Here is a 14,881-nt window from a genome sequence, read left to right on the forward strand (position 1 = left end):
CAGAGGATGAGATGGTTGGATGGCATCACCGACTCAATGGACATGGTTTGGGTGGACTCCGGGAGTTGGTGATGGACAGGGAGGCCTGGCGTGCTGCGGTTCATGGGGTCGCAGAGTCGGACACGACTGAGCGACTGAACTAAACTGAACATGGAAGTATTGGGTGACTTGGTGAAAATTTAACTGTTTCTGGTTTTCTTTCCGTTCTAGCTGTGCATGAAAGATGGAATGAAAATAATTCTTCTCAGCTCCTGGGAGAGTTTGTGGGTGAAATGCTCCCTTCCTTCCAGGAAAGTGCTAGTTTTTCTGTTGCTAAAGATAAAACTTTGAGTTTAACGAGCTATTTAAAAAAGCTATTGTGAAGGAACAGGGAAGAGAGACGGAGCTTGAGGATTCCTCGCCTTGAGGCAGTGTTTGGAGTGGGGTGGGGCAGGAAGTGGAGTGCGGAGAGTCCTTCGAAAGGAGGCAGAGAAGTTTTGGCCCTGGGACAGCCCGCGCTGGGTTTCCCCTTGCGGGAAGTGGGAAAGAAAAGGCTCTGACTCCCTCCGCAGTAGTCAGTCCCAAGTCCCAGGTGTGGCAGGGAAGCGATCAAGAACGGAAGACGTGAGGAACTACTTGAGCAGGTTACCTGCTCAGACACTCCCTATCTCTGGAGGTCCCTTGGGCCATGCTTGTTGTATCACGTGAAACCTCAAAGCTGGAAGCATCCTGGCAGGGGAGTATGAGTGAAGGTGAACTAGAAGTGATTTATCATGATTAAGGAAATGTGCTATTTCATATGCCCTGCCATGCCAAGTTTTTTTCAGTCCTATCCGACTTCATGTGATCCTATGGACTGTAACCTGCCAGGCTCCTCTGTCCATGGATTCTCCAGGCAAGAATACTGGAGTGAATTGCCCTTCTCCAGGGGATCTTCCCAACCCAGGGATCAAACCTGCATCTTTTACGTCTCTTGCATTGACAGGATGGTTCTTTTTACCACTAGTGCCACATGGGAAGCTTACTACTTAATGTACAGTCCCACATTTGACTATGAGATTCATACCTGCCATACTGAGGAACAGGCCAGGCAAGCGTTTATCGTAAGAACTAGAGTCCAGCTTCCCACAGGATGCATAGTTTAGGGAGTGATGAATTCCTTTAGGAAGGAGATTAGAGAAGGCTTCCTAAAGGAGATGACACTGGAAATGTGTCCTGAGGAATGGGCAAATAGTCAATGGTTGGGGATTAGGGCAAGTGGAGAGAACAGGCCAGGTGTGTGGACTTGATGTAAGCAAAGGCCTACAAAGGTGGGACAAAGCGGGGCAAGTCTGGGAGACTGGAAGTAGTTCAATGTGACAGTGCTTCATGGATTTTGGAGGTAATGTGGTTGGACAGGGACCTGAGCCCTTATGCCAAGGTCCTTGCCTGTCAAATTTTAACTTTGTCCTGCAGATCGTGGGAAGCCAGTAGGAAAATGGCATACCTACTTTTGGAAAAGTAAGCAGGGACAGGTAAAGGATGGGGTGGGCTGGAGGCAGAAAGTAGGAGATAACCACCTCTTGCTTCCTTCTGCCTGCCCTCCAGCCCCTGCAGACCTGACCATCGCTGACTTTGCCTCAGGTCAAAGGGTCTGAAATGAAGTGCTTTTGCCCAGGACCATATTTGAGATAAGCATTAATCAATTCATTTTTTTCACATAATTGGTTTAGCTTTCCTCAGACATTGTCTTCTCTTTGTTCTACCTCTTGTGTGTTACATGTATGGTCACAAAAGCGATACTGATTTTGGAAGAGAAACAGAAAGGGCTTTCCATAGAGGCAAAGAAGGGGGTGTTCCATGGTAGAAATATAGAGAAGGGTGGGGAGGGGCTTTATTTCCTGTCTTAGAATAGTCCAGCAGGTCATCAATTGTACCTTGGCACCTACGGGATAGAAGTCATTCACTTACTTATCCAGTGGCATTTCCTAAGCCCTTTCTGCACCTAATAAGCACTTAGCACAGTGGTAGGTGGGAGCTAGAGGACACACGTCACTTGCTTGAGAGGAACTTGAGAAACCTGTGTGGGAGACAGACGAAGCAGAAAATTGTAATTCACAGTCTTAAATGTTCCAGAGTTTGGGGAGAAGGCAGTGGCTTTACATCCTGGAGCTCTAGGTCTTCAAAGAGCAACCTTAGACACTAGCCATGAAGGGTGGGCCTGGGCAGGTACCCCTGGGGTAAAAGCGAAGAATCAAAAGACTGGGTCAAGTTTGGGATGGACATGTACTGCTATATTTAAAATGGATAACCAACAAGAACCTACTGTATAGCACATGGAACTCTGCTCAATGTTATGTGGCAGCCTGAATGGGAGGAGAGTTTGGGGGAGAATGGATACATGTGTATGTATGGCTGAGTGGAGAGTTTGGGGAGAATGGATACACGTATATGTATGGCTGAGTTTGTTTGCTGTTCACCTGAAACTATCACAACATTGTTAACTGGCTATACCCCAATACAAAATTTTTAAAAGTTAAAAAAAAAAAAGACTGCATCAAAGGATGGGTGGCTGTCTGGTGTGGGGACAAGAACAGTGAACTCATTGAAGCAGGTTGACCTCCTTGGTTTCCTATTGCTGCTATAAGAAATTGCCACAAACTTACTGGCTTAACACAACACAAACTTCTTGTCTTATAGCTCTGGAAGGCAAAAGTCTGTCAGGGTCTCACTGGGGTAAAATATGGTATCCATAGGGCAGTGGTCCCTTGTGGAGACTCTAGGAGAGAATCTGTTTCCTTACCTCTCCCGGCCTCTGGAGGCTGACCAAATTTCTTTGCTCATATCTCCCTTCCATCTTTAAAGCCAGCAGCAATGGGTCAAGTCCTCCTCACATTGCATCACTTTGACCCCTTGCCCCGCCCATCCCAATTTTATGGACTCTTGGCAATTACACTGGGCCCTTCTGGATAATCCAGGATACCCTCCTTATTTTAAAGTCAACAGATTAGCGATTTAATTCCATCTGCACCTTAATTCCCCTTTGCCATGTATTAATAACCTAACATATCCACAGGTTCTGGGGATTATAATGTGGACATCTTTGGAGGGAGGGGTATTCTGCCCACCACACCCATTTAACCATCAGGGTGAGGTCCCAGCCTGAAGATGAACGCTGGGCATCACAGAGAAACTACCTTCTCCTTTTACTGTATCTACCTGGAATAGCCTTTAAAATTAGGCAGAAGAATTAAAAATGGTAAGATTTAAAAATCACTAAGATAAAATAATTTTAATCATAAAAATAAAAGCAGGCTAGGAACTTGGAGGAGAAAAACAGGAGAATAAGGAAATTCAAAAGTCTCTGTATGTGGGGAATATGAGTCAAATGGAGAAGGTGAAGTGAATGAGGAATGAACAGACATGGTTTGCTTATTTCAGGTTTCTAATGAGTCACTGGAGAAATGCTGGTGGTCTGGAAGGAGGGTCTTGGAGCAGGGCCATGGAAGAAACAACATCCCAGCAGTGTCTTGGGCACACTCAGGACCGTGAGGCAACATCTACCACGGCTGGTCAGAAGCTAGAGGAGAGTTCTGGAGGTCGCACCTGTGTGGTCTTTGGGGATGAGCACAAAACAATGAGTCAGGAGGTCTCAATTCTAGTACAGGTTTTTACCACCTTGAGCAAATCATGTCACATGTAGGTCTCAGTCCTTTCCTCAGTAAATAAGGGGCTGTTCTAAAGGGCAATCAAGACTCTGTTTAAACGGGTCTAGTACCCACATTCAGCTAAGTGCCCTTGGTCCCTGTTGAACCTTCAGGACACTGGTTATCATGGCCCTTGGCCGGCACACACCAGGAATGCAGGGCTGTGCAAATATGATGGGACAGAGTTTCTAGCTCCCGGCTCCCATGAGAGCCTGTTCTGTGGAAGCAGCCCCTTGGACATTGCTTTCCTCCTGGGCTTCAGTGCTTACAGCCCTTGCTCTTTGTAACCCACTCAGCTCTGTCACGTGAGCCCTTGTCCCCATATGGATCACTGACATTGGGTGTGTGGACTTTGACAAGGGTGGTGGACAGTACGTGGTCATACTGGCCCAAAGGGACAGAAACAAGGCACCTCTCAGCCACGGCCCCCTGCCACCCGACAGCTGCTTGACTGGGTTGCCCATTATCACAGCCATGGTCTTGAATTCTGTTCCTCTTCGGGCAACGGGAGTTTGGGTCTCTGTGCCTTCCCTTAAAGCCCTGGTACCAGCATTGGGAGATGGGGGCTGGGTCAAGCCAGTGAAGCTTTCTGGGCCTAGGGGAGGATGGCAGTGGTGCTGTGCCCCATGGCTATCACCTCCAGGGAGGGGGTCGCTCAGAGAAAAGCGCTGAGACCCAGGCTGTGGCTCAGTCGAGGGAGACATAGTATGGACTTTTACCACACAAGTTTATTTAAATAAAAGTGAACACATATGCAGGCTGGGTGGCCTGAAGGGCTGGGGTTGGGGAGGCGGGCAGAGAAAAGGCAGACGTACAGGAGGTCCGGGCAGAGTCTGTGTGGTATGAACCAAGCTGCAGGGGAGTGGCTGGGAGCCTCAGGGCAGTGCCGGGCTGTGGTGCTGGGGGCTAAGGGTGGGCGAGCCTGGTGCCAGGAGGTTGTTTTCATCCCTCACATGCTCCCCTCCCTCTCCCTGACCACCAGGGCCTTAGGTACTGCACCCCCTCAGTCCCCCATCCCTCTCCTGACATCAGCCTTTCCCTCAACTACTGGGAAGTCAAAAGACAAAATAAATAAGAATCGGTGAGTCCAGTCACGGCCCTGGCAACGGGGGAAGGGAAGCCAAGCCAGGCATGCTGCCCCGGAGCCCGTGCTGCCAGCCCTGGGAAAAGAACAGGTAAAGTGCAAGGAAAATCCAGTAAGTAAAAATATACCAATGACTTTGTCAAATATACAGCTGCTGGCTGTCAGGGGAGCGGGTGGCTGGCTGGGCGGGTGGCCACGGCACCCTGGGGGAGTGTTGGCCGACACAGCATAGAGACAACGGAAATAAATAGGGGTGGGGAGTGGGCAGGGGTCCTGCGCACTGGGCCTGTGCCACAGGAAGAGGGGCCTCTGCCTGCTCACCTGCCCCATCCCCCTAAGCCCTGCTTGCCAGGCTCCCCAATGCCGCGGCACTGACACAAAGCACCGGCCGACTGGCTGTCAGGAAAGGATTATAATGTAGGGGTGGGAGCAGGGTGGGGAGGCACGGAAGCCGTGCAGTCAGCCAGGGCTGGGGCCGCCCTCAGTACTCGTCCTGGTCTTCCTGTTGGTGTTCCTCAATCTCATCGTCCTCAGGGGGTGCAAATCCTTCCTGGAGGGTGGAAGGGAGAGAGATGCTGAGCCAGGCAGGCAGGCCAAAGCTGCGGACTCCTGCAGGTGGCTCGGAGCCGGCCTGGGTTCTGGCCCCCTGCCACTGCACATGCTCTGTAGGACCTTGGGCTGGTGCCTTCAGCCGGCTGCCCTCACTGGCCCACTGGTGGGAATGGGAGAGGCCCATCAGGTGCCCAACAGGACTCACCTCCGTGGCGTAGAGGATGCCAATGATGCCCGAGATGACGGGGCTGTTCTCACTTTCGTGTTCCTGGCAGATGAGCTCAATGTCTCGAAGTTTGCTGAAGTAGAAGTCACGCTCCTTCTCCAGCCCATCCACCGTTAGCTTCAAATCCAGTAGCTGCTCGGGTGGGGGAGAAAGTGGTGTACAAGCAGAGACCCCGGCGCCAGCCTCCCTTCCCACCCTGACGCCCCAGGGGCCTGGCTTTCTCAGCTGCCCATGCACACGCCATTCACCTGCTGGTTGAGCTCAAGAATCTGGGCATCAGTCTCGTGGCCACCGTTTCGGGCTGACGGAGGATTCTTCCGGAGGATACAGGGGGGAGCCACGTTGCTCAGCCGGCCGGAGGTCTGCATATTTTTGGGGCCTGTGGGGGACGTCCTCTGTGGAACTGTCCAGAGGAGGAAAGTCAGATGGGGCTGCATGAACCCACAGCCCACAGACGTGGCATGAGACAGCCTGGTGTGATGGCGGGGCAGGCCCATGCGAAAGGCAGGCACTCTCGCCCTCCCCTCCTCTCCCACTCTACATCTAGGCCTCAAGCCACGGCCACACGCGACACCACAGCAGCTGGGCAGCCCTCTGGCAAGCCTGGGACAGCAGGGATGACAGGGAGCTGAAGAAAGTGTAAGGTGTGGGGAGGGAGGGGAACTGGGACAGCGAATTTGGGGAGTGGGGCTGGAGGGGTGAGGGCCCTCCTGTACTGACAGCTGGGGCTTGAGGAAAAGCAGCGGGCACAGGTCCTCAAGTCTGGCTCTTGCTGGGTCTTTCCTAACAGAAGCCCCAGCCCACAGCCACCCTCTTTGGGGGTGACTTCAGAGTCTCAAGACTGCAGGAGACCACAGAAACCTTCCCCTGCCCCCGTGGGTTGCCCGGGCCTCAGGATGGGCTTGGTGCCCTCTGCTGGGCCTGATTCGGGCATCCCAGCTCCTCTCCCGCACACCGTCATGCTTTGGCCACTTATTTTCCAGCTAAAGGCAGCTCCCAGGACAGAGCCTCTAATGCGAAGCAAGCAGGAGAGTGGGGGCAGGCCCAGGGGGCAGCAGCGCACACAGAGGAGCCGCTCTGCTATGACGGGTTCAGACGCGGGTGGGCTGCTCCTCTTCCCTGGCCAATCCTCTTGTCTCCCTGAGGCCCTGTTGCTTTTCCCCCTTCTCTTCTAGAACCCAGACAAAGCCTCATTTCCAGAGATTGTCTCTTGAGGACTTGGGGCTGTGAGATTCTGGAAACGTGGGAAGATTTGGTCCAGCTGGGCAAACTCCCATCCCCGGGGAATCAGGTGGGCAGAGGGCAGAAGGAGTCCTTTGTGCCAGCCCCAGGTCCTTGGCCGAGATGACCTGGACACAGGAACTGTGCCATGGGCTGCCCCATCACCTCAAGGTCAGCGAGTTAGCTTGGGCGGCAGGAAGAAGTGGCTTGGGTCTCCCACCACCAGCAGCCACCTGAGCGGGCTCCAGGGGCTCTCCTCCCACTGTGACTCCCCCTGGTCTAAGTGGGCAGCAGGCGGCGTCATCTGAACTCCGTGATAACAGTCTCCTTTAGGCTGGCGGGGGCCGGGCGGGCCGGTGGCCCAGGGGGCGGTCCTGGCTGTAGAGCCCCGCCGGCCCGGCCCCCCACACCCTCTCCCCAGCTCGGGCACATTACCTGCTGTGCCAATGAGTTTCTTGGATTTGTTGAAGATCTGATCACCTGGGTTAGGAGGTGGTGCTACGTCCTGGCCCTGCCGCGCCAGCAGAGGGTTGTAATCCTTTCCATCATAGTTTGCGTCAAAGAATTTCTTAAACCACTGAATAAACTCAAAATTATCTTGGAATTTTCCTTTCACTAATTTCTCTACAGGAATGATCTGAAATAGACCACAGAAGCAGAGAACTTTAACCTCCGGCTGCTGCACAGCTGCCGTCCTTTGAGGGAGGGCTGCTGCTGTCAGGAAGGCCAGCCCTGGGGCTGCAGTGGCCCCACCTTCTCCGGGGCTGCCCCCCTCCCGTGCCGACAGAGCCAATGTGTAGGCTCCAGAGCCCCCCGCCCAGGGTCCAGAGACAGCCCTTTCCTCCAGACACAGGAGGAAGTACGTGGGGAGATGTCCCTTGGTGCTGCTCCCTGCACGTGGGGTGGGGGTTGCTGGAACCGGGGTCCTGGGCCATCGAGGCAGCAGTGAGCCAAGAGACTTCTTGGGCCCTACAGAGGAGGAACTTTACAGAAGCAGTACACCGAGAGGCTCAAGTGTAGGATCCAGAGAGGAGGAAGGGATGGGAATGCGGTCAGGATGGGGTGTCAAATGTTGTGGGGTTTTCCACTGAGCCTTGAGCTGGGGAAGCACTCCCCCTGGAGAGGCAGTGGGTGGAAAGTGGCATCAGAGCTGGAAGAACCCCAGCGGCCCCTGCTGCGGGCCATCTTCTTCCCTGGGGTCACAGAGCTCCTCGGGGGACCCTCAGAGCACAGGCACCTACTTTGTCAACACCCATCTTCTTGAAAGCTGCTTGCAGCACCTTGAAGTTATGGATGTATTCGTGCTCTAGCTTGGCCTGGAACTTCACCTTCCTCAAGTGCACGCAGCCAGGGAAGAGCATGTCCATGAACTGGCAGTAGGCTGCCCCTGCGGAGCAACATGGGCAGCTTGCTTCCACTTTCCTGGGCCCACTGGGGCTACTCCCCCAAACCTCCCCATCTCCTCTTCTCTTTCTTTGGGGCCAGGGCCAGTCATACTTGCACAATAGTGAAGTGAAAGTCACTCAGTCATGTCCAACTCTCTGTGACTCCATGGACTGCAGCCTGCCAGGCTCCTCTGTTCATGGAATTCTCCAGGCAAGAAGACTGGAGTGGGTTGCCATTTCTTTCTACAATACTTGCAGGATAGGCACAACCAGAATTCCCAAGAATGGGAGCAATGACTATATAATGATACAATGAGGTACCAGCACCATATCAAACATGGGCTTCCCCTGGTGGTTCAGGGGTTAAGGAATCCGCCTGCAGTGCAGGAGATGCAGGTTTGATCCCTGGGTTGGATAGATCTACTGGAAGAGGGCATGGCAACCCACTCAAACCCCATGGACAGAGGAGCCTGGTGGGCTACAGTCCACAGGGTTGCAAAGAGTAGGACATGACTGAATCGACTTAGCATGCACACACCATATCAAACACTGCATGTATGGCATTCAGTCCTAACAGCAACCCTACTTACACAGCTGATGTCATCTCCATTTATGGACCGCAAAACTGAGACCTAGAGAGGGGTGCTGACTTGCCCAGGGTTGCACTACAGGAAGAGCTGAGACCGGGACCTCCTGAGTGGCTGGGCTGGACCTGGTGCCGGTGATCTCAGGTTCACTGCTTGCCTCTCCTGCAGCCCTGCACTGTACTTCTGCTGCTCTTTGCTTTGGACCTTTTCCACCACATGGAGACCCCCATTTCCTTCCTTCAACTCCAGAACCTTGGCTAGTTGAGGGCTCTGCAGGTCTCCTTAATCCTCAATGTCCACTGAGGCTGTTCTGCCTCCCGCCTTCGCTGCCCTCCCCTCCGTAGCCCCCCTTCCCCGTTCCCAGCCTCCAACCTGAGCAGAGCTGTTCTATCTTGGTATAGTTGAGGTGCAGGGAGTCGTTGACCCATGCAAGCATATCATGGCGACTCAGATTTTCACTGGTCACAGATGTGGAGTACACATTGACGGCCATGCCCCAGCTGCAAAGAAAGAGGAAAGGCAAGGTCAGCTCCTGGGGGCCTTGTGCTGTTCTTGGGCCCAAAGGAGAGAAGGGGCTGGAGGGTCCCTGGAAAAACGAGAAGCATCTTCCTCTAGACTAGCAGCTTACCTCCTGGAGAAGGGGTACTTACTCACCATTGAACATCTGGTGAGTACCTACTATAAGATCTCCTGGAGAAGGGAATGGCAACCCATTCTAGTATTCTTGTGTGGAGAATCCTACATACAGAGGAGCCTGGCAGGCTATAGTCCATGGGGCCACAGAGTCAGACACGACGGAGCACACACACACACTATACAGGGTGCGTGTGTGTGCTCTGCTGTGTCTGACTGTCCACGGAATTTTCCAGGCAAGAATACTGGAGTGGGGCGCCACTCCCTACTCTACGGGATCTTTCGAACCCAGGAATTGAACCTGTGTCTCTTGTGTCTCCTGCACTGGCAGGCAGATTCTTTACCACTTTGTTGTTACTCAGTTGCTCAGTTGTGTCCAACTCTTTGCAACCCCATAAGTTCCAATATTTTGGGCACCTGATGCGAAGAGCCGACTCAGCAGGAAAGACCCTGATGCTGGGAAAGATTGAGGGCAACAGGAGAAGGGGGCGGTAGAGGATGAGACCGTTAGATAACATCACTGACTCAATGGACATGAGTTTGAGCAAACTCTGGGAGATACTGCAGGACAGGGAAGCCTGGCATGCTGCAGTCCATGGAGTTGCAAAGTTGGACATGACTGAGTGCGCGCGCGCGCGCGCGCGCACACACACACACACACACACACACACTATACAATGGACCTGCGCTAAGAAGTGGTGAAGTCAGAAGTGGTCTCTGCCTCCAAAGAATTTACAGACAGGCAGATGTCCAGAGCAGGGAGTGATGGGGCAGGAAGAGCAGGACAAGCAGAGTTCAGGGGTGGCACAAAGAAAGGGGTGACCTTTTCTGCTTGACAGGGTCAGCGAAGACTTCAGAACAGACTGAAAGGGGTAGGAATTTTCTGAATGTATGGGGGATGGGGTGGAAGAGCTGTGCAGGCCCCAGGACTAGCAAGAACAAAGTTATGGCTTATTGCTGGGACTCTGAGTTGTTCAGCAGGCAGGGGAAATGGTGTTCATGTTGGGGTGTGGTACAAAGAGGCCGGAAGGGGCTGGTTGCCCAGGGCTTTGTTTACCATGAGGAGGAGTCTGTTTAAACAAGGGAAGCCATTAGAGGATTTTAAGCAGATTTGACCAGATTTGGGTTCTAGAAAGCTGAGTCATCTTCACATCTGCTCTGACTTCAAACTATATTCCTGTGGCTTGCTGATGGATCCACAGACACCTGGATTTCGCTTATACAGAAACTTCCCTTAATACAGGCTCTGCTTCTGTATTTGTTATCCCAGTGAATGTCACTACCAGTCACCCCATCACCCATGCTGGAAACCTGTGGGGTCAGTCCAGATAGCTCCTCCCCTTCATCCTCAAAGTCCATCATTCAGCAAGTCAGCATTGCTCTCCAATGTGCCTGCTGCCTTGGGGTTTCTGCATATCCATTCTCTCTGGCCAAGGCGAGCAAGAGCCTCCTAGGGGGCCCGTCAGCCTCCAGGCTCTCCCTTGCTTTAGTCCATCGCTGACACTGCTGCACTCAGACTCTTGGAAAGCAGCCCTGGTCTCTCCAACCCCTAGCTCACAAATGAGCTAGTCACAAACAAGCTAGAGACACAAACGAGCGGTCACAAATGAGAGGTCACAAACGAGACACCCAGTGGCCGGACTTGCCTTGCAGACTTGAACGGTTTAGCACTCACAGTGTTGGAAACATTTTTGAGTTAGTACTCAAGATTTTTCTGGAACAGAACTGAACTCAAGATTTTAAAGTTGGGATGTTCCACACAAGCAAATTGGGATTTCTGGCTTCTTTTGGCAACCCTGAGTCCGTGTTCCCGTGCAGCAACCTACAGCTGGAGCTGAGCAGAGGCGCCCCCTCTCGGGCCAGTGGGTGTGAGCATGTCCTTACCCTCCCCTCATCACCCCCCACAGAGGTCAAGTGTCGGTTGCTGTTTATTACTGTTAAGAGGGAAAACTTTCTTGTAACTAGGTCTTTTATCAGAAATGGAGAAACAGGACTGCATATTCCCAGAATTGGGAGAGTACGTATTTCTGGAGTGAAGAGTATTTTTTAGGTTTAACATGCAAAGTGTCTCCCTGAAGGAAGAATACACCCACCCAACTTCCCCATCCAGAGGGCATCTGTTCTTGTAACGTGACCTGCTTCCCACCACTTGTCAAGCTCATCAATGGGCCCTCCCTCTCCAGCCCTGTCTTCTTCTCTGGTCCCCTGGTTGGGAGTCATGGGCAGCTCTCTACTCACCTTCTGCCTGGAATGCAGTCCCACCCCCACAGTTCATTCATTCTCTGCTCTGCTGCTGCTAAGTCGCTTCAGTTGTGTCTGACTCTGTGCGACCCCATAGATGGCAGCCCACGAGGCTCCCCCGTCCCTGGGGTTCTCCAGGCAAGAACACTGGAGTGGGTTGCCACTTCCTTCTCCAAGGCATGAAGGTGAAAGGCTCTCAAACTGTGGTCCCTGGTGCACCATTGGTGCTCTGTGGGCATCAGATTGTTAGAGATTTCAAGTTAGAAATTCCTGTTTTTGAGCTTTGCCTTTGACCTACTGAGTCAGAATCTGCACTTGACCAAGAGGGTCTACAGACACAGTCAAATTAGAGAAGCTGTTTTAGAAAGGAGGCTCAGTTGGCATCTGCTGGGCTGTGCTCCCCCACAGCCCCACCAAGTATAGACAATGCAACTTCACTAGATGCACATTTAATTTCAATACATTTTTTGGAAAAAAAAAAAAAAAGGACACCCTCCTGTATATTCCTAGTCCTTCCTCTTTTTTTATTTTTACTTTATTTTACTTTACAATACTGTATTGGTTTTGCCATACATTGACATGAATCCACCACGGGTATACATGCGTTCCCAAACATGAACCCCCCTCCCACCTCCCTCCTTCCTCCTTTTAAAAATAGACTTTGTCCTTCATTGCCTAAAGGAAGGAAGGCCAAGATAGGGCTGGAAAGCCAAGGGAAACAAAAATTATTGTCTTGGGAGCTTCCAAGGACTCAGGAGCTGACAATTGCGGAGATTTCTGAGGGTAATTTTGACTGCACTTGAGTATCCTCTTACATAGTGGTTCTGAACCACTACCCTGTAATCTGACCATTGCACTAACCACTGGACTTGTTGAAATGCCTGCTTCTCTCATCAGTAAGCACCTCAAAGCCAGGAGTGGTGTTTCTAGGCCTGTCACAGGGAAGGAAGGTATTGAGCAAATTTGTTGAATGATTGAGTGACACCTTCTCTCTTCTTTCTGAATCCTCTTATATCACCTTCTGGCCTGGACCCTCCCTGCCCAACTCAACCTTCAGGACTTAGCTGGGGCTCTACCTCCTCTAGGAAATGTTCTCTGGGCCGCTGCGCAGGGAGACATGACCCTGCTCTGTGTCTGTCGCCCTGAGCATACTCAATCAATGCCATTAATTCCATTCTCTTGAAACCACTTGTGTGTCTGCCCCTTCTACCTGACTGTAAACTCCTCAGTGACCAGGCTGTTTCATTCACTTTGGGGTTCTAGATAATTCTCAATGAACAATAATCACAGAGATTGGAGTTGGGAGAGTGCCTCTTGGTTTCCAGGGAGCTCACCTAAAGTAACCTCAGCAGGCAAGGCAGGAGTATGTGGACATCAGACCTGACTAGGGAGGCATGTGGGGAGGGTCCCAGACTTGACTGGGGAGGCAGGTGGGGAGTGTCAAGGCAACGGTATTGTATTTTGATGAGTATTTAATTAGGAACTCTGAGAAATAGATTTGCCCCATCCTCAAAAAGTTTAGTCTTACTGGGAGACCAACATACAGGAGAACAATATAACCAAATGCCCCAAAGTGTGGTAAAAACAGTAGGTGCTCCAGGAAGAGAGGACGGAGAAGAGCGTGCAGAGCTGGAGAGCGGATTTGAACGACCCTAATATGAATGGTCAGACCCTGCCAGGCCTTCGGGGGGAGGAGGTGTGCAGAGGCCTGCAGGACCTGAATGCAGAGGGGACAAGGCTTCTCACAGGCTTGGGGACTCATTTCTCCATGAAGCCTTGGGGGCTCTTCTGGACCTGGGCTCCTGAGGCAGAGTCTGAACTGGTCAGGGGTGGTTCTGGGAGGCATAGGGTGGTCTTAGGTTGGTCCTGGGAGCTCCTGAGGCACTTTAGGGATTTTTTTTTTTCCTGTTTACTGTGTATGGTTTTCAAGTGCTGATTACTGAAAAAAAGCAGAGGCACTGGTCCCGGTCTAAACTGGTCCTCCAGTTTTTGACTGAAATCATTTGAGCTTCAAAGATCTTCCAACCCGCGGGCAGCCTTCCTGTGGGTCCTCAACATCTCTATATTATATATAGCCATATCATGTGTATTATTATATAATATATATAGTACACTATATAAATATACATTAGTTATATTTATACATAGGTGGCTAAAATGGTAAAGAATCTCCCTGCAACACAGGAGACCCAGGTTCTATCCTTGGGTTGGGAAGATCCCCTGGAGAAAGGAATGGTTACCTACTCCAGTTAATATATAAGTTAAATAAATCACCCTGCTTATTTAACTTACATGCAGAGTACATCATGCGAAATGCCAGGCTGGATGAAGCACAAGCTGGAATCAAGATTGCTGGAAGAAATATGAATAACCTCAGGTATGCAGATGACACCACCCTTATGGCAGAAAGCGAAGAAGAACTAAAGAGCCTCCTGATGAAAGTGAAAGCAAAGAGAGAAAAGGCTGGCTTAAAACTCAACATTCAAAAAATGAAGATCACGGTATCTGGTCCCATCACTTCATGGCAAACAGATGGGGAAACAGTGACAAACTTTATTTTCTTGGGCTCCAAAATCACTGAAGATGGTGACTGCAGCCATGAAATTAAAAGACGCTTGCTCCTTGGAAGAAAAGCTATGACCAACCTAGATAGCATATAAAAGGCAGAGACATTACTTTGCTGACAAAGGTCCATCTAGTCAAAGCTATGGTTTTTCCAGTAGTCATGTATGGATGTGAGAGCTGGACTATAAAGAAAGCTGAGTGCCAAAAAATTGATGCTTTTCACCGGTGGTGTTGGAGAAGACTCTTGAGAGTCCCTTGGACTGCAAGGAGATCAAACCAGTCAATCCTGAAGGAACTCAGTCCTGAATATTCACTGGAAGGACTGATGCTGAAGGTGAAACTCCAATACTTTGGCCACCTGATGTGAAGAACTGACTCACTGGGAAATACCCTGATGCTGAGAAAAATTAAAGGTGGGAGGAGAAGGGGATGACAGAGGATAAGATGGTTGGATGGCATCACCAACCCAATAGACATGAGTCTGAGCAAGTTCCGGGAGTTGGTGATGGACAGACAGGAAAGCCTGGTGTGCTACAGTCCAAGGGGTTGCAGAGTCAGACACAACTGATTGAACTGAACTGAACTGACCTACTCCAGTTTTCTTGCCTAGAGAATCCTATAGACAGAGGAGTCTGGCAGGCTACAGTCCATGGGGTCTCAAAGAGTCAGACATGACTCAGCGACTGAACAATAATACATAACATAGTACATATTCATATATA

At 51.2% G+C, this 14,881-nt stretch overlaps 1 protein-coding gene across 2 annotated transcripts in view; it reads right to left on the reverse strand.

Moving 5' to 3' along the window:
* Nucleotides 1–4,373: 4,373 nt before the first annotated feature.
* The window catches only part of MAPRE3 (microtubule associated protein RP/EB family member 3), a 55,263-nt gene continuing 44,755 nt past the window's right edge, over nucleotides 4,374–14,881 (reverse strand). The window contains exons 2-7 of one of the 2 annotated variants that reach the window (XM_052648404.1): nucleotides 9,093–9,220; nucleotides 7,990–8,135; nucleotides 7,229–7,385; nucleotides 5,776–5,930; nucleotides 5,507–5,659; nucleotides 4,374–5,299 (exon numbers count right to left, since the gene is read on the reverse strand). In XM_052648404.1, coding sequence (XP_052504364.1) covers nucleotides 5,231–5,299; nucleotides 5,507–5,659; nucleotides 5,776–5,930; nucleotides 7,229–7,385; nucleotides 7,990–8,135; nucleotides 9,093–9,213 — 801 coding nt within the window. In that variant the 5' untranslated portion in view covers nucleotides 9,214–9,220 and the 3' untranslated portion in view covers nucleotides 4,374–5,230. Of the gene's footprint in view, nucleotides 5,300–5,506; nucleotides 5,660–5,775; nucleotides 5,931–7,183; nucleotides 7,386–7,989; nucleotides 8,136–9,092; nucleotides 9,221–14,881 lie in introns of both variants that reach the window. The other variant, XM_052648403.1, reaches the window with a different exon arrangement.

The sequence above is a fragment of the Budorcas taxicolor genome, chromosome 11 (genome assembly GCF_023091745.1).
Source record: "Budorcas taxicolor isolate Tak-1 chromosome 11, Takin1.1, whole genome shotgun sequence".
Classification (NCBI taxonomy): domain Eukaryota; kingdom Metazoa; phylum Chordata; class Mammalia; order Artiodactyla; family Bovidae; genus Budorcas; species Budorcas taxicolor.